Source organism: Podarcis cretensis, assembly GCF_951804945.1.
Source record: "Podarcis cretensis genome assembly, chromosome: 7".
In the NCBI taxonomy this organism is placed as follows: domain Eukaryota; kingdom Metazoa; phylum Chordata; class Lepidosauria; order Squamata; family Lacertidae; genus Podarcis; species Podarcis cretensis.
Genome location: NC_137176.1, coordinates 29,913,295 through 29,937,320, shown reverse-complemented (window position 1 = coordinate 29,937,320; position 24,026 = coordinate 29,913,295). Strand labels below are relative to the sequence as shown.

Sequence of the window (24,026 nt, the reverse complement as noted above, 5' to 3'; positions counted from 1 at the left end):
TCCTATGTGCAGTTGTCTTTCAGTGCCACAAGTGATGAGTGCAAATTGCCACAGAACTTACTTTATTCTTTCACAAGATTTGTATACCACTTGATTATAATCAGTGCTTTTTTCTAGAAAGATAGGTGTCGGTCCGCACCATGAAGTTGTTACAGTAAGTGCCACACTTTGTAACAACAACAAAAAGAGGTGCCGTACTGCGAGTTCCCCCCTGGGGGGGAAGCACTGATTATAATAAAACCTCAAATGCACTTGCTGAATCTGAGCATATCTCTGGCAACATCGCTTTTCTCTCCTATCCCTGGAGTCCCTGCCAATGATAAACTGAGACTTTTCTAATCTTTTGGAGTTGAGTGCCAATGTTTGCACTTCTTAATGAATAAGCAAACAAAGCAATGCTTACCTACCTCAAGCTGAAAGACATCTGAAGGCAGCCCTGTTTAGGGAAGCTTTTAATATCTAAGGACCATTGTATTTTAATATTTTGTTGGAAGCTGCCCAGAGTAGCTGGGGAAACCCAGCCAGATGGGCGGGGTATAAATAATAAATTATTATTATTATCATTATTATGCTGGTCTGTGTGGGTGATATTCAGAAGAACAGGGTGGCAGTTCTCTGCAGTGCAAGTGAATTCAGTCTGGAGTTCTCTATCTTCTGGGAGGCTTTGGTTTAGGGAGGTCCAGAGATTGCTTACCTTGCTCCATGGTTGGGTACCATTCTCAGCAATATCACCTCTCCTGTCTGATATAAATGAGGGTTGCCTAGGGCTGTGCATCTAGTTTTTATTTTATTTCATGCAGTGCTGAACTTCTTTAGGCGGGAAAGGTTAGGCATCATTCCCATACACACTTACTTGGAAGTAATCTCAATTGAATGCAGTTGGACTTGAATAGATCAAACTTCTTGGATAGAGTAAAGAATGGAGAAGCTAAGGAAAACAAGTTTAATAGCCACAGTGAAGAAAACACTCATTAAGATTTTGAGAAGTGCTTTTGTTAGTCCAGTTGGTATGTTTGAAGCATGATTTAAAGTTAGCTTAGAAATGAATCCTATATCTGCATTTATATGTTTTGGTTGTGTGGACAGGTATATGCTTGTTTAATAAGGCGGGTGGGGTAATATGACAGTTTAAAAACTTGTATATGGCAATATTTAGTAAGTTGATGCTATTAAAGGTTTGTTTCCATAGCATTTGAATGAGTTGTGTATGTTTATTCATGCTCTTTATAGATATGTTTTGTAGGTTCATAGGTATTTAGGTGCTTGTGAGTGATAGCAAAAAGTAAATATGTTCTATAATTTAAGGTATTGCTGGATGACAAGGTCCAGAGACATTCCCATTGGTAGCAGTTACGATACAGGCCAGTGTTTGAAATTTGCCAGGTGCCAGGTGCATTTTGCATCTGGCTATTGGCCACTTGCAACCAAGTGAAGATGCCTGGGTGCCAGGATGGTGCCTTATGTCTCCGCCATCTGGAGGTGCATGCCTGGGGATCCTTGGATCTTGACTGTTTTCACACACTAGCAACACATCCTATAGAATTCTATCCATTATATTTTATCTGCACAATCAAAATGAATTTCAGGAACCAAAAAGTTGTATTGAAATATGTGACTTTCAAGCTGTCTGCCTCCAAAAGGGCAACTAGGCATTCTGTTTTGGCAACTGTAACCCTGGTTTAAGGAGCCATTTGGCACCTAGCTTATATATATCTGAGTTTCTAGCACTGATACAGCCAGCCAAACTATCCAAGGATGAAATAGCTTACCTTGAGGCTGCTTTGTTGTCTGTCCTTGTACTGCTGTAGAACTCTGTGGTTTTGGCATAGGTGATTAGTTGTGTGGCTTTGGTAGTGACATATATGCCATTACATCAGCAGAAAGTGAAAATAAACACCTTTCTTTCCCTTCTCTGCTCGTTACCAATGTGTGCTATTACAGCTAGAGTATATTTTCCCCCTTTTGTGTGAATAGTAATATTCAGTATCGTGTACTATAAACTTATTAAAATAAAAAACCAATTACTCTGTTTAACAGAGAGAGAAGTAAAGTTTTACCCACTAGATTCTGGCTTATATTGACTTTTGTGTTTTTTATTCAGAATATGCAGAATATGCTTGGAAAACGAAAGCTGCTCGTTCTCAGTTACCAGGGCCGACATACAACCCAGCAGCGAAAGGCATGAACATTTTAACTCGCCCACCTCCAGTGCAACCCATCCATGGAAGGACCGACTGGGTGGCCAAATATGGCGGGCATCGATAGGAGGGCTTGCTCCCACTATGTATGCTTTACTGTGACTGTTATACACTTCCCTTCATTTACTTCCGGGACGCTTTAAAGCACGTTTCTACTAATAGAATATCAATTCTGGAAAGAACCGAGAGCCTGTATTTTATTACCTCTAGGGGGGAAAAATAATAATAAATACATTTTACTTAGAAAGCGTTCTTCAAAATAGTGTCTCTAAGGTAGGGTTGTTGTTGTTGTTAAATTTTGTTTACATTACAAAGTATTCTATAAAGTATATTGCCAAAACTAATGAGTATTTCAACTCTTTCTAGGTAAGTTTTTATTGGATCCCTCTGATGTTTCCTTTTAAAAATGTTTTTAAATGACATAAAATAGCAAATGCACATGCTTGCCATTGAGCAACTGTGAGTCATTTCTATGCGGAGAACAGCAGATCTGCAAAATGTAGGGTAAAGGGTGACTTTCAAACAGATGTTGCTTCCAGAACATTTACAGATAAAATCAGATTTGAACAATGAAAGTCATAATGGTTGCTGGAGAAGAATCTTCTATTGCATTGTCTAGCTAGCATCAAAGGGTCCAGAACCATTTGACTTTGTTTTGGGTTGCTCTATGTCCTTAACTACCTTTTTGTTTGCAGAGAGTGAATCCATACATCAGGGGTGAGGAAGCTGCAGCCTTTGAGATGTTGCTGGACTCGCAACTTCCATCATCCTGGCCAACAACATCTAGAGGGCCACAGATTTCCCACCTCGGCCATCCGTAGTCAGCGAGCCCACTAAAATAAGTGTTTTACAAAGGTGACACATCCCCAAGAGCCCATTTCAAGTTGTATTACACAGGCATGGGACCCCTCCTTGCATGTGGATCCTGCAGAAGTATTGTGAAGGCTGTAAACCTTGTAAACTATTTAACTAGTGACCAATGTATACAGCTTGTCTCTGGGTCTGACTTACAAGTGAGTAGGGAAGAGATTCATCTGTACAGCATTTTTGCTTTAATCCCCAGACAGTTATGTGCAAAAGTGTACTGGATACATGTATGTGGTGGTTGTTACCTTTGCATGACACTGCAATGAAAGAAGCCTTTCATTGCACAAAGGATGTGTGAACAGGAGCACTGGAACCCTAAGGAGCCAAGGCAGGAAATAGATGGGTATTTTAATTGTAATTACTGACTGAAGACCTTTAATCTTTGTGCTCTGCAAGCAACTTTTATCCCCCACCTTTATGGAACCAGAGTTCTGGTGTTTTGTCACAAAATGTCTGCAGGAAGTCTAGGCCCACTGGGGATTTTTGTGGGGGGTTTTTTTTAACTCTTCACTAATTTTGTTGAATCAGACATTTTGGTTAGTCCCACTTGTAGTGCCTTCGCCTGGTAACCAAAGCTGAACAACTATAGAATTTCCTACCGGTTCCTGAAGCGTGTTTATCATTGAAACCTCATACTTGTAGCATAGAGTTAGCTGCATTATCTGGCCAGGGACACATTATGACCTCCTTTTCCCCTTTTGGATGCCATAAAGTACACAGTGGCCCCAAACCTATGTGCTATTTCAGTATATTTCTGTTTTTAGTAGATTTGCTAATATACTAGACAACAGAGATCCAAACTGTGGAGAGATATATAAGGTCTGCTGCTTTAACTGCTAAATGTTATTACATGTAATGTTGTATTAAACCTGACAATCCAAAGTTTAAAAAGTAGCATGTATTGTACTGTATATTTTTAACTTGTAAAATGTTAGAGTTATTTGCAGGCTAACATGTATTTTTATGTGTTTTTTAATGTACAGTTCTGTTGTAGAGTATTTATTGGTTGATTTGAGGCTTGAATTAGGATTTAAGCTATAACTCACTTGAACACATTTTCATAAGTTGAATAGTTTACTGATGTGTTAAGTGTGTTTTAACATGAAAACCTTGAATTAACTAGTAGCAAAAAGGGGCAAGTGATTATATTAATTCAGTAGTTTACCTAAGCTGCTGCTATGCAGGCAATATTATGTTCCTATGCAGAGTTGCAGGAACATCAGACTAATACCGTACTAGTTCCCTCGTGTTAAGTGGGGTTTCAGTCTCTCCAGGTTTACGCAGTTTCACTGAAATGCTATATTGTAGGTATCCATCTACAGGTTTGTATGTTAGTAAAAAGCAAGGAACTTGCCTTTCTGACTGGGGTGTTTTCAGATGAAAATCATTTTCTTTTATAATAAAGTTAACTTCTCAGATACACAAGACTATAATAGTCTTCCATTAGAACACACACACACGAGAGTCTTAACTTTAGGCCGAAGCTATACATTTACAGAGAACCTGTTCCATCCCTGTAATGAACTATTCTGTTTTGTACCTAGACATAATTCTTATGTATGTTGTCCCCCTAGGTAGGCCTAGGATGAAAACATGAAATTGACCTCAACCCACAGGGTAAATGATGTTATGGAGAGAGGGGGCATTGTGGCAGTGTCCTTTAGAACGTGTGATTTCATGCTTAGTTTCTGGGAAATGGTACAGCAGGGGTGTCAACTTGAATAAAATATTGTGGGGGCCCAGGTAAGCCCCACATAATTGATCACATGACACAATGCACACACACCATGTGAATGGCAAAGCCCATCAGCTTTGGGGAATGTCCCCCTCAAATATTTTTTTTGTGGGGGCCAAAGCCCCCACAGCCCCTAGGAGTTGGCTCCTATGCTAACAGGGGTGCATGACTTCAAAGTTGAGATGTTGGTTGCGGCAGGAAATTTTGAAAACTTAGAAAGTGTCATTGTGATAACTTAATGTCTGGACTGCTTGTGTTTATGGTGTGATTAAAATTGCCTGAATCAGACAAAGGAAGAAGCAGCTCTCCTGCTACTTCAGCAGCAAGGGGTCATGTATTCATGAAGCCATTTAGGACTGTACTTTATCTGCTTTTAGGGTCTTTCTGGACCATTATAAAAACAATGCCCTGCCCCGCTCTGCTTCAGTGGCTGCAATGCAGTGCTATCCTCATGCAGTATTGGGGGGAATGTATTCATTCCATTCAGCTGCTATGGATATATCACAGCACCCACATATTCACTGGATCAGTACCATAATCTCTTTAAAGGCAATTAAAGGTAAAGGTAAAGGTACCCCTGCCCGTACGGGCCAGTCTTGACAGACTCTGGGGTTGTGCGCCCATCTCACTTAAGAGGCCAGGGGCCAGCGCTGTCCGGAGACACTTCCGGGTCACGTGGCCAGCGTGACATCGCTGCTCTGGCGAGCCAGAGTCGCACACGGAAACGCCGTGTACCTTCCCGCTGGTAAGCGGTCCCTATTTATCTACTTGCACCTGGAGGTGCTTTCGAACTGCTAGGTTGGCAGGCGCTGGGACCGAGCAGCGGGAGCGCACCCCGCCGCAGGGATTCGAACCGCCGACCTTTCGATCGGCAAGTCCTAGGCGCTGAGGCTTTAACCCACAGCGCCACCTGTGTCCCGTTTTTTAAAGGCAATTAACCATCAACAATATCTGTGTAAGCATTTAGTATCTTTGCCTGAATAGTATATTTTCAGGTACTGCTGACCAAGGGAAGCCAGCAAGTAAAACGCACCCATACACACAGAGATGCACAAAACAAAATCTGCCTTCCACCCTGAAAGGTACTTAGAACTAATTGTTTTTTATTATTGGATAAATGGTTTATTTACTACTATCTTTAAAAAAAAACAAAACTCAACAGATTTAGCAAACTTTCACCTGATTTTTAAAATATATATTATTTGTAGACACTTAAACAAAATTAGTCACCTTGATGGTAGCCCTGTAAGTACAGATATAAATTTATACTAAGAAGTCCCTCTATGCAGCATCGAAAATTTCAGTTTTTCAAGACAGAGAAGTGAAATATGATACAAGTTAAGGAAATATTTATGATAGATAACACAGCAGCAGCAGTGGTTATCACTGCCACTTTTTCCCCATTCACAATCTTCAAGTACACAGGGCTATGGGAAGAAATGTGTACATTTTTTAATTAAAAAAGTGTGATGTGGAAGCTGTAATTTTGTAGCTATGACACTTTAGAATTGTGCAAAAGGAGCCAATAGAGATAATATGCTGGTCTGCTTCTGTAGTTAAGTATCTTCTCCAGATGCTAGCAATATTTTTAAAAGTCAAAAACTTCAGCTGTTTTTATGTGGCTTGAAAGTTGTCTTCAGGTACTTTATTTGCTTTTTATCTGTTGCATGCTTATGGCTGGAGGGGTTTTTCCATCAGCTGTAGTCCAAGTTTTCCCACCATCAACAGACTGTTTAAATTCAAACACAAACCAACATTTCAGTAAACAGCACAGTACCATAATCTAAATGTTTCACTGTAGTTTACGATAATGACGAGTTATGACTGTGTTAACTATATCTTACAGGCACCCACATTCCATTAAACCAAATAATAGTTCATGGCAGGAAAGATGGAGAAGGAAAATGGAATTTTGTACCTGGCACCAGCAATTAACCCTGCAGGCATGAATTTCCTGGAGTTATAGAACCTCATTCCCATCACACCGGTTAAGGTTCCAGAAGCAACTAATGGGGGGAAATCACAAGAATTGAGGAGGATACATTAGTCCACATTACCTGTAAAGCTTAATGCAAGCCAAAGCTTCATTCAAGTGTTACATTTACATCCTGCATTTTGTTCAGTGGAGCTGAAGGCTGGATGCATAAGGTTCCCAGGTGCTTCCCCCATGCAGACCTAGACCTTTCTAGCCTCTGCCAAATTGTTGCGTCCTGTGCCTTAAGACAAGGGGTGTCCTCTGAGCACACCCAGCTCCAGTGAAGACAAGCGTTGGAAAGTTTAGTTCTTTATTGGCAACTATTACATCAGCTCCTAAAGTGCAGTAATTATACGCACTGCTCCTGCTAAATAGCTAGCCGGGCATCTCCCTCTTTAGACTTGTGCTGCAACCTGGGCCGTTGGAGCAACAGCATGACGCCGCCCCTTCCAGCTTAGTTAATCCCCCTCATCTGATGTAGTGCATGTAAGAAGTTGCCAACTGGCAACTTCTGCACAGCAGCTCCAGCTGCTGCTGCCACTTTAAGCCCCTCTTTGTCCTTGGAGATGGCACAACTCTTTCTCTGCCTGCTTTCCTCCTCCCTCTGACCACCTGGACGACTACTCTTCTCCCAGCCCTGCCTCATGGGTGTCACAGAACCTGACAAATCCCCTTTCCACTGTCCACCCCTTGGACTCCTGCCTGGATCCAGTGGTGGCCAGCCCTCTGCAGGACACTTTAAAAGAGGGTGGGACTGCCAACCTAGGAATCACTTGATACCATAAGACAGGGGTCAGCAACCTTTTCAGGAGGGGGCCAGTCCACTGTCCCTCAGACCTTGTGGGGGGCCGAACTAATTTTTTTTTTTAAAGAACGAATTCCTATGCCCCACAAATAACCTAAAGATGCATTTTAAATAAAAGGACACATTCTACTCATGTAAAAACGCTCTGATTCCCAGACTGCCTGCAGGCCAGATTGAGAAGGCGATTGGACCAGATCTGGCCCCTGGGCCTTAGTTTGCCTACGCATGCCATAAGACATGGTCACGTTTAGACCACAGCCCGAGCCTGCATAAGGAACTTTATAATTCCTTACATCAAACCCCCCAAATTCTGCAGTTTCTGGTTCCACGTTGTGTTTCATTGCTAGAATTTGAATGTAGGCTGCCACTATTATAAAAATGGAGAAAGGACATCAGGCAGCAGTGGTACATGGGGGGAGGCTTGCTGGGCATGCCACATCCCATTTCCTTTGCAGCAAATGGGAATTTTGCAAGTGACAATGGCTGACCGTGAGTTTATGATTTGGGAAGGAAGAGATTGCAGAAGGAGGAATCGCATTGGGTGGGATGTTGTTGTTTTGGTCAAATAAATCTAAATAAAATACTTACTCAGAGAAAGCCAAACATTCTTGGGATCCTGAGACTGCTGGTAAGCACCCACGCCTGCTAAACCACCAAACAAGAGACCAGCAGCGAGAGAAGGAACGCTACCTAGAGTACAAGTACAAGAGGATTGTGGAAGGCCAATGAGTAGTATTGGCCTTAGCAGCAAAACTCCCTTGTTTTTCTTTAGCATTGAAAGGCTTACTAAAGTGAGGGAGGACACAAATGCAAATGAACAGGGGCTGGCCCTTCAGTTTCTGTTTGAATTTTTTACTTCACTGCATGTCACAACAGACAAAATAATAGTACTGTTAAAACTGGAATCCTAAAAGAGAATAAAAACAGCACATAATAAATTAATTTAAAGTGGATCAAGTAGCAACAGGCCCCTTTTCCAGACAAGCTAGCCAACAGCAATTAAAACTCATCTAGCCCCTGAAAGGCTCCTGGAACAGAAAAAATAATTTGTCAAAGAAGAACAGAGGCGGCCTAATGAGGTCCTCTGGGAAGCGAGTTCCATTATTAAATCTACAAACTAGTATTTCTTTTTGAGAAAGGACAATGAAAGGACATTACATCTTGTGGGTGCTGAGTCCATAGTTAATCTTATTTGGAAAAACTCTTAACGAACCGTTAACCAAATGGTCCCAGGGAAGAAAACACATTCTTAATTTTTTAAAGTACAATTAAAAAACACATTACATGCTCATGCTGCTTTTAAAATAATAATTGAAATCATGATTTTAATGTGCTGTGTGAATAAATGATTTTGTCTGCCCTGAATCTCTCAACAGTTGGTGATAATGGGAATGAAGTGAGTTCTGAGTTTTGTGATTTATTTATTTGCTCCCGCAACAAATCAATGTGGACTACGAATCATGGAAGAAAGCAAACTGCAGCATGTTATATTCCAAAATGCTGGCATTGCTATATTGCTGATATCTATCCCTGAATGTTTGTCACAATGAGGACCACGTGCCTTTATTGCCATATACTAAGTGCGTACTAAAAATTATTGTACCAGCAAAGGCTACAAAGCACAAATATCCATGTCACAATGCTGAATGAAGGATGGAGAAAACAGAAAAAGGGTCTGACTTCTTAATACTATACCTGCTTTTGCATAGCCAATTACTCCACCTGAAGCAACCAGTGCTGCGTAACCGTAGCCAAGCCAGTCCGTACTCATTCTGGAACATAAAGATGAAAATGCAATGTTCAAATATTTCTAGCTGAGCTGATGGTGAAGAATGTCATGGCTATTAAAAATGGAGGCTGCAATGCCTAATTCATTCATCAAAACTTACTAAATACATTATATCCGAGCTTTCACACAAAGTAAAAAACGCTTTCGGAGTGGAACATAATGGAATGTTAGCACCCATTTCTGTGTTCATTGCTTCCAGGGAACAAAAGATGCTTGCAACCCCCACTAGCCCAGAAAATCTCAGGCATAAAGTGATGAAATGTGGGGCAGAATACCAGCATGCATTTCTCCCCCACCGTCTTCATGGGGGAATCATAGAGGAACAGAAACATGTATGTGCGGAAAGAGTGGGGGAGTAGTCACACTGCCCAATGACGTTTGTTGTTGTGTCACGCCATGCCGACTTGCGAATGAAATTTAATGTGACCTGCCAGTATGTTGATCCAAAAGCCACAGTTCCAGAATGCAACAGGTACCATGAATGATATATTAGCAAATGAGACAGAAGTGCTAGCCTTATAATCAGGAAAACCAACACAAGATTTCCCAGGTCTAAATGCACTGTAAACATACCCTAATTTAGCATGCATTAGGGTATTGCATGCACAGTCACACAAGAGGCGAGCTTAGGGGCTACAGACCCGTCTTCTTGCAAGGGACAGTGGAAGGTAACTCAGAACAAAAATGACCTCTCTCCTCCCTCTGGCTTTCATCTCACCTGTTTGTTTGCTAGGGGCACGCAGTTCCACTTCCCAAGGTCACGTGGTTCTTTTACAGCAATACGTCCTTATCTTAAAGCTTCTCTCTCCTTTCTTGGAGGTGATGTTGTGCAGAGGAGGCTGAAGGGGGGGGGGGCAAGGGCAACAGGATAAAAAGGTACACATTCCATGCCCTGAAATGTTTGCATATACCTGTTTTACACTTGGATTTCACTTGCAAATTTAAGAACTACCAAGTATCACCATGACATGTCAACAAGGCATGTCAACAAGGCCAGTGCAGTGCAAACATGGCAGCAGGAGCATTGGCTTGGCTCCACCGGTGCATTTGCACTGCACTGATCTCACCACCATCGCTGCTCCTCTCCTCTCCCCCTTTTTGTCCAGGTATGCAGCCAGAGAGAGGTCAGGTAAGTGTTGCATCCCTACCATGCCATTCCCTTTGGTGATGCCTAAATCAGTGAATTGGAGGGTGCCTGGTGGCCTGCTTAGTTCAATTCAGAGGGCTTCCTAGCCTCTGCTTCAAGACCTCCAGGAAGGGAGACTCCACCATTACCTCTTTGCAGTCAGTTCCATTGTAAGACAGGTCTTACCATGTTAGGGAAAGTGACCTTCCCAACACAACACTTTGACACAGCAGAACGCAAATTTGTTGAGGCGAGAGCTCTGCTTCGATGTCCTTGGAAGAAGGTGGGTGGGAATGAAACGGTACCAATGAATGAGTCCCACCACAGGGGAAGTGAAGGTCATGAAACAACAGTAGCTTATCTACCCCTGACTACAGTTCATAAATCTGCAGGTGAAATCCGAGTGCAAAAAAGGACACATCCATCTACAGTGGTACCTTGGGTTACATATGCTTCAGGTTACATATGATTCAGGTTACAGACTCCGCTAACCCGGAAATAGTACCTCGGGTTAAGAACTTTGCTTCAGGAGAAGAACAGAAATCGTGCTCCGGCGGCGCGGCAGCAGCAGAAGGCCCCATTAGCTAAAGTGGTGCTTCAGGTTAAGAACAGTTTCAGGTTAAGAACGGACCTCCGGAACGAATTAAGTACTTAACCCGAGGTACCACTGTATTTTAAATTAAAATTTTATGTCAGGGGAAAGGCACCAGAGGGGACCACCACACAGCAAGAAAGGAGCTAATAATCAGAGTTGGAAGAGACCCCGAGGGTCATCTAATCTAACCCCCTGCAATGCCCAATTTGGGGCTCAAACCCACGATCCTGAGATTTCATGCTTTGCAGACTGAGCTATCTCCTTAATTCATTCTGGGTGGAGTGACCATTCTTCTTGTTGCTCTCTAGAATCCCTGCAGTCGCATTTAAAATCTATGAAGTCTACTCCGGTTCTGGTGATGAGCATGACTGTTCTGTGTTAAGTAATCCAGAAAAAGGCACTCTTGCTTCAGAATGCAAAAAGAACCAGTGGCTTCAAGTTTACAAGAAGAGAGATTCTGACTAAACATCAGGAAAAACTTTCTGACAACAAGAGCTGTTTGACAGTGGAACAGACACCCTCGGGAGGTGGTGGACTCTCCTTCCTTGGAGGTTTTTAAGCAGAGGTTGGGTGGCCATCTTGTCATGGATCCTTTAGCTGAGAATCCTACATTGCCGGGGGCTGGACTAGATGACCCTTGGGGTCCCACTACAATTCTATGATTCTAAGCGCTTTTGTGGGTCAGAACCAGCAAACAGGTGCAAGGACCTCAGCAAAACAGCTGGCATTAGGTAAACCACCAGAACAGGCCTTGAAACAAGTTGTGGCAGGGGGGAAGCTAACCCCTTCCACACCCTGCTGTGCCTGTTGAACATCCACCTGCTGTGCCGCTGTTCAGGGGCTCCGAGTCTCCACCAGCATCTAGAACAGGCATAGGCAAACTCGGCCCTCCAGATGTTTTAGGACTACAACTCCCATCATCCCTAGCTAACGGGACCAGTGGTCAGGGGTGATGGGAGTTGTAGTTCTAAAACATCTGGAGGACCGAGTTTGCCTGATCTGGAGTCTAAAACAATGTAGCACCCAGTAAGGAAACAGTATTCGGGAGAGAGAGCAACTGTATCCCGGCGGCGGCAGAACTGTAACTCACGGCCTTTAGATGGGCTAATAATGAACAGGCCGGGCAATGGGCGGAGACCGGCTGAGTCTAGCAGGCGGCACAACCTTCGCGATAACCGGGTGCTTCCTGCAAGCGAGGGCAGCGTGCCCGATGCAGCAAGGTGCCCCGATGAACCTGAAAAGTAGGGAATCTCTTTCCCCCATATAGGAAGCAAATCCACCACTTGGGCTTGATCGCCCCACATTTGTACCAACCAGGCAGCCATAGACCATTGCAATGGGGCGGAATGTGGGCGGAATCCATAGTTCCTACTCCTCCAACCCCAAATTGTAACTCAGAGGGAAGATGCAGCAAAGGCAAAGGATTCCCCCCCCCCCCTGCTGCAACGGAGCGCCCAGCGCAGCGCCCCGGACTGACCTTCTTCCTCCAAGGGCGCACAGCGTGAGGATTGCCTGGGACGCTCCCCCTCCCCCACGGACGCCGAGCTACTCGGTCTCCCAGAGTTCCCTCCGCTGCGGGAGCGCGCAAGCGTGGACAACCAGCAGCACGCCCGAAGTTTCCGTGCTCGAGAGCGAGGGACGAGCGGCACTTTGCCAGGAGTTCACGAGCCCAGCGCTGTCAGTGCGGCGATTCTCTTGCTTAGCTGCCGTCCCCTGTTGTTGTTTTTTGGAGAGGTGCGTGCGTAACCCCATGAGCATAAGAAGCTGTTTTATACCGAATCCTGGTTCAGATTTGATTCCTGCATTGCAGGGGTTGGACTAGATGACCCTCGGGCTCCCTTCCAGCTCTACAATTCTATGAATCAGACGTTTGGTCCACCTAGTTCAGTACTGTCTACACTGAGCGGCAGTGGCTCGCCAGGTGTGTGTGTGTTGTTGCTTTTTTTTGGGGGGGGGGCAAAATTATTAAGATATATTTTTTTTAGTTTTGCCCAAAGTTATTGAACTTTTTGGGTTGTTGGTTGTGTTTTTTTTTCAAAATCTCCAAAAATAAAATAAAATTGAAGTTTTTAAGCTATTCTTAAATAAATTCTGCAAAATCTACACTTCCAACATGGGCTGCAATGCTTCCAGATTTTCCCAGACTTTTCTGTTTGTTTGTTTTTAAAGTGATTTCTGCCCAGACACTGTTTGTGATGGCCAAATCCCAGTTATGGCAGCCCTATACCTAGTCCTGGGATGTTCTGCATGCAAGGCAGATTACCTACTACTGAGCTATGGCCCTTTCCCATAGGGATGGTATTCAACTATGTCCAAGCAGATGTGCTTGAGGATGAGAGGTGATGGCTCTTTTATATATATATAATTAATTTATAATATAGGAAGCAAACATGCAATCAATTACAATTCCTATTACCAGGAAAAAAGTTATATCTGAGGCCTGATCTTGTGAAACAACCACTAATAATATACAACAGCACTTGTTTGGGGGTTTGTGCAGGCCATCAAAATGTGCTTGTCTAATTCTCTGAGAGAGAGAACTGGCATTGCAGGTCCAGGATACTTTATGGTGAAGTTTGAAATCATTTTAGCAAACGCCCCCACCGTGCACAGTCACCTGCAACTCATTGGCCAATAGGAAGGGCTTTTGAAGCTGGGTTTCATTCTTTCTTTACCTTTGCACACACCATCTGCAGAGACTGCTTTGAATACCAGGGTTTGGTTCTCTATAAATTTCAGTGAAATGTTAAGAGTGTTTCAGATCATATGCAAAGAGCATGCTTTTCACCACAGCCACCTCTAATGAACTGGCGTTTATCTTCTTGGGTTTTAATGGCATTGGAAGGCCAAGGGATGAAGCTTCTCAATTCAAAAGCAATTTCAGTCTCGCCCCACTTATCTTGTTTCCACAAAACAAATTACAACTGCAAACTGAGGACCTTTAACTAAATGCAACTATATATGCATGCGTGGGAATCTCAAACTCTCCTCATAAACTCAGAGCCATGAAAAAACAATCCTTTGTTTGCAGATTATAAAAGGATAGGAGGAAATTGCTTTTCAGTGCCAGAATAAGCTCCTCTGCCTTTAACTCCTTAATATCAAATAATTATTTGAGTAGAGCAAGCTAGAATATTTGGGGTTTTTGAGAGCACAGTCCTAAACTTACCTTTTTAGAAGTAAGCCCCCAATGTGTTCCATGGGACTTGGGCCTAAGTAACTGTATAGAATTGCCACCTAAGACCTGGTTGGCACATAACACTTAGCCAAACCATGACTTAGCATGAACCAGCAAATGTGTGCACTCCCAGAGAGATCACAGCACTCCTCCAGAGATCCTTCTGTTGCCCTGCTATGCAGTAGTAAGCCATGGTTTAGCTTAAAGATGTGAAGGCCTGGGGTGGGGGCGGGGGACAGATTTTAAAAAGAAAAAAACCTCTGGTTTTGTTGCTTTCTGCAAAATCAATGTAGGTGGAAGCAGATGTCAATGAGAGATTGAAGTTATGGCACATCATTGAATGTACAATCCCAGGGACACAGGTGGTGCTGTGGTCTAAACCACCAAGCCTCTTGGGCTTGCCAATTGGAAGGTTGGTTGTTCGAATTCCCATGACGGGGTGAGCTCCTATTGCTTTGTTCCAGCTCCTGCCAACCTAGCAGTTCGAAGGCACACCAGTGCAAATAGATAAATAGGTACCGCTGCGGCGGGAAGGTAACAGCATTTTCATGCACTCTGGTTTCCGTCACGGTGTTTTGTTGCACCAGTAGCATCTTAGTCCTGCTGGCCACGTGACCCGGAAAGCTGTCTGTGGACAAATGCTGGCTCCCTCGGCCTGAAAGTGAGATGAGCACTGCAACCCTATAGTCACCTTTGACTGGACTTAACCATCTAGGAGTCCTTTTCCTTTTACCTTTTTACCTAAGTGTACAATGTCTAAAGGCATTCAATGGAACCTTAACTAACATATTTGCCTTCAGGTGGGTGTAGCTTGAGCATGAGTTATTTATTATCTTGTGAAATATTATACAGGGCACTTATTACTCATGTATGTTCTACAACATAATCAAAATAAAGGCACACCCACCGTTACAAAAACAATGCCTGAAACTTGTAGCTATGGCACTTACAAGTCAAAGAAAAAAAACAGTTCAATGTGCACACATACTTGGTTGGGAAAGTATCTCAATTCCAGAATGTAGTCATCATGGAAGGCTACCATTCAGCAACATGGGAGTTATCTTGGGGTGTCTCACAGGGTTCAATCTTATCCCCCTGTGCCATTTCTCATCTATATCAGTGGTTCCCAATTAGCTAATTACTGAGGACCCCCTATTTTTCAAAAGCCAAGCCACGGACCCCCTACTTTTGAAAATTTTGATAACTCTATGGCAATTACCTCTACAAAGCAATTTTTTGAACAAAATGTGGGGTAGCCCCTAATAAGCAAAGGATTTTAAGTATGCTAAAAACGAACAAAAAGACCATAAAATTTGTGATATTACCATGAAAAAATGACAAAAAATAGGGGTGGGAGGCAAGGGGTGGGGCCGTGGACCCCTAATTGGGAACCACTTATCTATACGAAGCCTCCAGGAGCTGATGGCACCCTGCTCTTTCTCTGTTCCATCTGAATAAGGAGAGGTGGTTGAGGTGTTAGTTAGATCCATGCATGGAGGCAGTGATGGATTGGATGCAGATCCCTTTTGGATGGAGATGATCTGGCCACTGTACTCCATGCTCCAGTTACTTCTAGGTTAGATTATTACTACAACACGCTGTAAAGGGGGCTGCCCTTGAAGATGACTTGGAGACATCAGTTGGTTCAGAAATGCAGCAGCCAAATTAACAGCTAGGGTTCCATTTAGATCTCGTATCACCACTGTTTTAAAACAGCTGCATCGGTTGTCGGTTTGTTCCTGGGCCCGGTTCAAGGTGCTTAAGTTGGTGTTTAAAGCCCTAAATGAATTGGGCCTCAAATATATAGAAGACTGCCTCTTTCCCTACAGCATCCCTCTAGGATGCTGAGACAGGCAAAGGCAGCCCTCTTGGTACTTCCTCCATCCTCAGAGGCTCAGGGTGCTGGTGGCAGCCGCTTGGCAGAAGGCATTCTCGGTGGCAGCTATCACAGAAACACACCCAGGACTCCAAAGCAAAGTGGATCTTTTGTGCTCTGAGGAATCCTTTGGGGCTTCATGGTGTTAGATGGAGAATAAACAAAGGGGCAACGTATTTCGCAGGTGTTGAAAAGATACGGCAGCTCTGCTAGCATAGTTTGAAACATTGTTCACAGGAAAGTTTCACAAAGGTTTTTGCTTTTTGAAAGAGGGCAACCCTAGCTTTTCAAGCAAAGTATCGTAGCCATACAACCTGCAGCTTGTAATAGTGCACGGGCGTTTTGCTTGCAGTCAGCATCTACTTTACCTGTTGTGCCTCTTTGCAGAAAAGATTGGGTGCAAGCTGCATGAAATACCATTAAGGTCGGTGGAGGTTACGATGCTCAGCACCTTTTCAACTGGCTTTTGTCACAGTGGGTTGTTTTGCAGCAGTTATCAGATTTCACAAGATAAATGTCATACCCCGCCTGTCAGCTCTGTGTCCCCATACTTCCTCCAAGATTCCAGGCTGCTGTAAAGGGATACATCACCTTTATATTCACAACAACACTGTGAGGTGGATTAGGCTGAGAAACAGTGACTGCCTCGAGGTTCCCCAGTAAGCCTTTGTGGATAGGGATAGAGCTACCACTAGGCAGAGTGAGGCAAGAGAAAGAGTAGAAAGGCAGCAAATGGATAGTTTTGATTTATGACTATTTTTGCTGCCAGGAAGAGGCATTTGTGTGATTTTCTGCCTTCAAGTTCCAAAGTAACTTGACTAGTCTTATGAGGGGGAGGGGGTACCCTGTCTTGCTGTCTCAGTAAGCAAAATTTCTTGAGTCAGTCCAGTTTGTGGCTCAGTGGGGATCTCCCCAACCCAATCCTTTCACTACCACATTGTCATGAGAGATGAAATGCCTCCTTTGCTTATTTCTATGGCTCAAGCTGTTGTTAGGCACAGCTACTGAGGTAGAATTAGTAGCAGCCCTACTGTTAGCAGCCCTAATCATATATGTGTGAAAGTGTGTGTTGTGTGTACTGTGTGTGGACACTGGTGGGCTGGTTGGATGCAAAGGCATGGTGGGAGGAACCAGGTTGGGAAACCAACCAAGGGAAGAAGGCTTAGAGTCTGGGGAGTGGGATGTGACAACGATGAGTAGTCAGAGAGAGAAGACTGGAAAGAGTAGGTGTCGGAAGCGGAAGGGCTTGGTGAGCTGTGAGAGTCTGTGGCAGAAAGTCAAGAATCAGAAGCTGAAGCTGGCAACTGGGATGAGGAAGGTCAAGAGACAGAGATGAGTCAGGCTGGTGGAGAGTCACAGGTGTCTCCGCTTCCTGACTCCTGCCCATCTCCCAGAATCAGGAGAGGCATGAAAAGGACGAAGAGATTGGCGGCACGCAGGCACAGTCTCCTGGAGAGGAGGTAACATAGACAGCTATGGGGAGGCAGGGACCTTAGTCTTAGCAACTGATTTCATGGAGTAAGATCCACAGGGAATGAACTGCTGTGCTCATTATACCTGACCTTCAGCCAAGTCTGTGGAGATCATGTTTTTGTTAATAAAGAGTTACGTCCAACATTGAATGGTATGATTTTACTCACCGGCACACTCTGGGACAACAGTGCACACAATAATCTGAAGTGGCTTTCCAACAGCTACTTAAGTGGTGGCATGAAATTAACCCTGGTCACATCCAGACCATGCATTGAAAACACAATGTTTTCCCCCAAAGAATCCTGGGAAATGTAGTTTGTTAAGGGTGCTAGGGATGGTAGCTCTGTGAGGGGTAAACTACAGGTCCCTGGATTCTTTGGAGATAGCCTTGTGCTTTAAATGTACGGAGCTGATTTGATCAGTGTATTATTTTAAAGGGAGGGTGTTGTATGAAGCTGTTTTTAATATTATTATTACAAATGAACTCTTCACAAAGTTCAGAACTGTGTCAGGAAAAGGTCAGGGAACTATATAAATATATAAATGCAACTGGATAAATGTAAATGACAACAATAATTTATTATTTATACCCCGCTCATCTGGCTTGGTTTCCTCAGCCACTCTGGGCGGCTTCCAGCAAAACATTAAAATACAATAAATGCAACTGAACAAACATGTAATTAAAGGATTTAAAAGAGTGCAGGGAAGGAAGTTCATGTTTCTTCTAGTAATCCGTTATCATGGAATGCATCTGAATAACTTGTTTTATTAATTTCCATTGCACAAACACACACACAGGTCCCTAGAATGAAGTATACGAAACAGAGGAAAGATTGGTTGTAGAATGATGCCTACCCACTCTGCCTGTATGTATTTGTACCGATTATAGTGATATGTGTGAAGAAAGAGGTCGTTTTAACAGTTCTGAACTGACCATGTAATTCCCCCACCCCACCCCATGAATTCTCATTGCCTGTTTAGGTTGCGATCCTAAGGAAAGGCACCTGTAGCCTTTGCAGGTAGAAGATCAGCCTTGCTGAAGTCAGCGGGACTCCAAAGCTGCAATCCTGAACACACCAACTTGGAAGTAATTTCCATTGAGCAAAGTGCGGCTGGCTCTTGAGTAACCTTCACAGATTCAAGCTGCAATCCTAACCCTGCTCACTAGGAAGAAAGCTTTGCTGAACTGAGAGGGTTTGTAATTCTAACTAAACAGGTTTTATGATTTAGCTGTGCATTGTTATTTTTTCATTTAATTTCCTGCTCACTCACCCAAAAGGCTCATAAAGCAGCTTAGAAATGCCAGTAATAAGACATGCCCTTAAAAACTGTTGATGGAAACTCATGAACTTTTTGCTGTTCAAAAGACAAACGATGCAAAACAATATTGGTGTCTCTGTTTTACACTTCCTTGTTATCAGATATCGTTTTTGCCTAGACAGTACTTATAGGAGCAAACAAGCCAGTGTGGAAAAGACGCAGTTGATAATCCTTTTTGGTTTTTTTAATGGTGAACAACTGCTTGACTTCCAGTTGCAGCTTTGATTTTAATGGGTCTGCTGTGCCTTTTAACAACAGCTTGATGCACACAAATTAGGCAGCAGAATCTGTTTCCACTACTTTTAATTTTATTTTAAGCATGCTATGAAAAGATTCGCCTCTACATATCTGACCTTGAGAAAGTAGCTGCAATGCGTACATCCTCAAGAATGGGGGGGTTGGTTGGTCAAAGGTCAGTTCTGGTTCATATCTTTCTCTGTACCTTTTATTTAAAAGGATGACAGGAACACCTGGGAGTATCTCATTTGTATAATGTGCATTTCAACATTCATTCTATAGCCTAGCAACACTGCTTAGTGTTGAAACTTCTTATCTGTTGCAGAGCTTTGCAAGCCAATGAACTAAGGACTTGGCTGTGGACTAACAGAGAAAGGACTTTGAAGCAAAGAACCCTCTCTGGGCTCAGAAAGAGAAGACTACTTGTAACAACTGCTCCTGATGGGGTTATGCTCCCTTGGAAGGAGCAGGCACATAGCTTGGGACTACTTCTGGAACCTCTGCTTGAAGCTCAGGTGGCCTCAGTGGCCACCAGCTTCATCTAGTGGCCCAGCTGCATCCCTATCTTGACAAATAGCCTAACTACTGTTTGTCTATGCACTGATAACCTTGCAAGTATGTTGGTGATAACCTAGTAAAGACAACTCTACTAAATGGCTGTTTTCTGTGACTGAGATTCCACAAGGTACACCCAACATTCCTGATATGCAGCACTTAGCAAACAGCCTGGTCTGCTATTTGTTTGTTTGATCCAGCCCCGAGGGCGGTTCCCTCATTGCGAGAAGTGAGGTGACAGGGAGCCAGGCAGAGTGCCTTCTCGGTAGTGGCGCCTGTGGAACACCCTCCCATCAGATGTCAAGGAAATAAACAACTATCAGACATCTGAAGGCAGCCCTGTTTAGGGAAGTTTTAAATATTTAATGCTGTATTGTTTTTTAACACTCGACTGGGAGCAGCCCAGAGTGACTGGGGAAACTCAGCCAGATGGGCAGGGTATAAATAATAAATTATTATTATTATATGTTTATTAAATTTCTATACAGCCCTTCCTCTGAGGATCGTAACCTCCATGGTAGCCATTTTGTGACAGGCACCCACAGCAGCCAGTCTTTCTCAGCATTCCAAATATGCCCATTGTTCCCAAAGTGTTGACAACCCATCCTACCTCATGTTGTTTTTAAAATATTCAAAATAATCAGAAGATTAGAACCTTTGGATTTTCTGGCATCCACACACTTTCTGTTTGTAGCCCCTATGGCATGGTCAATACCATGCAAATGGTGAATTCCTTGTCCTCAAAGTTGTTACTACAGCTGGCCCAAGCTTCTGCCACCAATTCATACAGTGGTCTGCATTTTAAAGCAATTTGGTAGAAATTAGCAGGTAACACTTTTCATAGCATGGAGACACTGAGTTATACCTGCAACTTGTCACTTTGGTGAGGGTTGCTTTTAAAAATTAACAAGAAACCAATCAACTTTATTATTATTATTTTTTTACAGTGAGTAGCCTCCAATCCTTGGTATGTGCAAATGTGCTTCCTTAGTAGGAAAACATACGATTCAGTTAAAAATGCAGCAGTCAATGGATCATATCTGAGACAGGTTATGTTTCACAGCAAGAGCTTAACTAAAATTGTATCACAAGTTGAAGGGCTGTTTTCAAAGTGGATATTTTATTAACAAATCCATCAACCCCAAATGTTAGCACACCTTTTTCAAGCATTCAGAAAAGCTGGTGGACATTGGGATGGATAAAACATTTTGTGCAAGATTCCAACCACCACTCCCTTCTGCATTTTTATGGGGAGAAGTTTGGAATCATGCACAAAATGTGTGTGTGTGTGTGTGTGATCTTATAATCTTAACATCTGGAGAGAGAAATGTCTCTGGGCTATTTAGCTTTCTCCCCAATGCTTTTAAGCACTTCTTAATCACCTTTTCTGTCTTCTCTCTAAATCCCAGAAGTTGGGAGATTTAGATTGTGGGCAGAAATGTTTTCAGAAGTGGAAATGACTTCTGCTTAACCAGAGGTGAAACTAGACTTTATTTCACCCGAGTCAAAGTCCCAGTTTGCATCCCACCTCCCATGTGCATTTGTGTACACACACACACAGGCTGGGATTCTCAATGGTGCCCCCTGGAGGCTTCACCTGGGACAAAAAAAACCTGGCTAGATACAGCTCTGGCTTAACTTTATCAGAATGTGTGCAGTAGTGCTTAGGCTCATTTCCTCTGAAGAAAGCAGTCTCATTTCTCCCAAGCAACAGTTCCTTGCCACAAAGAGAGTTGGGCCTAATGAACTAGGTCCTGGACACCACTGATAGCCCCTTTCTTTTTTATTTCTGGGATCAATTAACAGTCAAGCCGAATGTGGCAAGTGTAAACAGGCAACTGGTCCAATAGAAACATTTCCCCTCCCATCTCTGAGTTTCTATTTCACTCTCCTACTTAACCCTCTGGGGCTGTGATTCAGACTTCCCACACTACCCTGCCATACATGCAATACTTCCTGGGTTAAAGAGGGGAAATAAAAATCAGTTAACATTTGTGGGGTTGGGTGTGGGGTTCTCCTTCTACTGAGAGAACCCTGGAGGTCCAGGAACCAGGTTTCTAAATTGTTGGCAGAGGTCAATTCAGTATCAAGGACAATGCTTGTGTGTAGGACAGCAGAAGCTGGCACAAGTTGCCCAGCTAACGAGTTGAAAGCTGAAGCTGAAGCGATGTAGTCAGTTTTAATCCACTGACCTGAACCATCACTTAGAGAGACCTGACTGTAACAAAGGGCAAGCTCTAACATGACCAGCTTGAAATCCGAAGTCACTGTCTTTTTCTTCAGTTCCCAAAGTATTAATAAATAATACCTGAGTGTTTTTTTTCTGGGCAGGGCGAATAACCCTTTTCCAAAATCTTTAAAATATCAAGGAAGTTCAGCTAATATATTGATTGCCCTGAAATCTTGTTTCAGCCTTAGTGCAAAGGTATTTAAAGTGTTATAAAAACGGCTCGTATTGAGTATCCTGAAGAAGCACAGCTTCAAGGTGCAATGAATGGTCCATCCAAAATGCTGGCTTTCCATGATTGTTTCTGTTCATCAACTTAAAAGGTATCTTTTCCTATAGGTACCAACTTGGTTCCACCGGTATCTCACTCTGATTGAGTGTTCTCTCCCGAACACTCAACTCCAGGCATTCCACGGTTGGTGGGTATGTTTCCAGTTCAAACTTGTTAGCAAAAAGGCTTTTGGATTTTAGCAACCACTTCAGATCACCAGTTCCATAGATACAAATGGCTCTGACATAACGACCTGCCAAGGAATAGGGGAAGAACAAAATAATCACAGACAAAAACTTTTCTTCTTTTTTTGTGGACAAGACAGGAAGGGCCTGGAATGCATGCCTGTGCCCAAGACCTTAAGTTGGTCAGACCGCTCCTGTGTCCAGTTCTGGCTGACACAATTTAAGGAGGATATTGACAGGCTGGAATGTGTGCAGAGGAGGGCAACCAAGATGATTAAGGGTGTGGAAACCACAAGCCTTATGAGGAAAGGTTGAGGGAGTTGGATATGTTTAGCCTGGAAAAGAGGAGACTGAAAGGAGATATGATAGCCATCTTCAGTATCTAAAGGGCTGTCACATGAAAGATGGAGCAAGCTTGTTTTCTCATCATCTGGAGGCAGCGGCGTAGCGTGGGTTGTCAGCACCCGGGGCAAGGCAAGTAATTTGCGCCCCTAACCCCTAACCTGCCGTCGCTGCCAGCTTCTTCTTGCTGCTGCCTGGGCTGGTCGGGTGTGGTTCTCTCCCGCGCTGAGCTGGGTGGCCCCTGCACTGTCCCTCCCCCAGATAGTCCCTCCCTCGCTCTCTCTCCGCTCCGCACTGCAACGCACGCCTGGCACCCTCCCCCTCCACAGTGGGCGGCGACCCGGCAGCTCGGATCGGATTCGCACAGCCAGCACTGTGAGAGAGAGTGAGTGAGCCAGGTAGGGGCAGAGAGCTGCGAGTGCGCCCCCCCAAATGTTGCGCCCGGTGCGGCTGGCACCCCCTGCACCCCCCACGCTATGCCACTGTCTGGAGGCTAGGACCCGAACCGATGGCTTCAAGTTACAAGGAAGGAAATTCCAACTAAATACAGTGGTACCTCGGGTTATATACGCTTCAGGTTACAGACTCCGCTAACGCAGAAATAGTACCTCGGGTTATGAACTTAGCTTCAGGATGAGAACAGAAATTGTGCTCCGGCGGTGCGGCAGCAGCAGGAGGCCCCATTAGCTAAAGTGGTGCTTCAGATTAAGAACAGTTTCAGGTTAAGAACAGACCTCCGGAATGAATTAAGTTCTTTACCCAAGGTACCACTGTATCAGGAAGAACTTTCTGACAGTAAGAGTTGTTTGACAGTGAAACAGAATCCCTGGTGGTGGACTCTCCTTCCTTTTAATGTTTTTAAGCAGAGGCTGGGTGGTCATCAGCCATGTATGATTTAGTTGAGATTCCTGCATTGTAGGGGGTTGAGATAGATGACCCTCGGGGTCCTTTCCAACTCTACAGTTCTATGATTCTGTGTGTGTAATTGTAATTCTATTATTGTATGATTCTATGTGTGTAAATATTTTATGTAATTTCCAGGCATTTTAACATATTACTAAAAAAAGGGGGGGGTGCTAGTGGAGCATTCTCAGTGTATCACCAATGGAAACATTTAATGTGACCACATAGTAAGGAGAGCTGTATTGCAAGAGGGAAATCTCTGCTGTGTAGCAAAACCACATTCCCGTCTTTGTTTTCCTTTCAGATTCAAGGAGATGTGTGCTACATGGCTGGATAAGCAAAGTACACAAAGCTACAGAGAAATAAACA

The 24,026-nt window shown here is 43.6% G+C and overlaps 3 protein-coding genes across 9 annotated transcripts in view; 1 reads left to right on the top strand and 2 right to left on the bottom strand.

The window, feature by feature from the left end:
- MAK (male germ cell associated kinase) overlaps positions 1-2,445 on the top strand; it is a 33,886-nt gene extending 31,441 nt beyond the window's left edge. For all 3 annotated transcript variants that reach the window (XM_079984976.1, XM_079984975.1, XM_079984978.1), the window contains one exon: positions 2,102-2,445. In XM_079984976.1, the coding sequence (XP_079841102.1) occupies positions 2,102-2,265 (164 nt within the window). In that variant the 3' untranslated portion in view covers positions 2,266-2,445. The remainder of the gene's footprint in view (positions 1-2,101) is intronic.
- Positions 2,446-5,883: 3,438 nt separating this feature from the next.
- LOC307220926 (transmembrane protein 14C-like) lies at positions 5,884-12,694 on the bottom strand. The gene is made up of 6 exons (XM_079985123.1): positions 12,568-12,694; positions 10,088-10,208; positions 9,276-9,352; positions 8,169-8,270; positions 6,719-6,806; positions 5,884-6,529 (listed from the first exon to the last, which is right to left on the bottom strand). Exons 3-6 carry the CDS (start codon positions 9,349-9,351, stop codon positions 6,472-6,474), a joined length of 324 nt encoding a protein of 107 aa, XP_079841249.1. The 5' UTR covers position 9,352; positions 10,088-10,208; positions 12,568-12,694; the 3' UTR covers positions 5,884-6,471.
- A 7,938-nt stretch (positions 12,695-20,632) lies between these two features.
- GCNT2 (glucosaminyl (N-acetyl) transferase 2 (I blood group)) overlaps positions 20,633-24,026 on the bottom strand; it is a 57,511-nt gene continuing 54,117 nt past the window's right edge. For all 5 annotated transcript variants that reach the window (XM_079985041.1, XM_079985042.1, XM_079985040.1 and 2 more), the window contains one exon: positions 20,633-22,480. In XM_079985041.1, the coding sequence (XP_079841167.1) occupies positions 22,290-22,480 (191 nt within the window). In that variant the 3' untranslated portion in view covers positions 20,633-22,289. The remainder of the gene's footprint in view (positions 22,481-24,026) is intronic.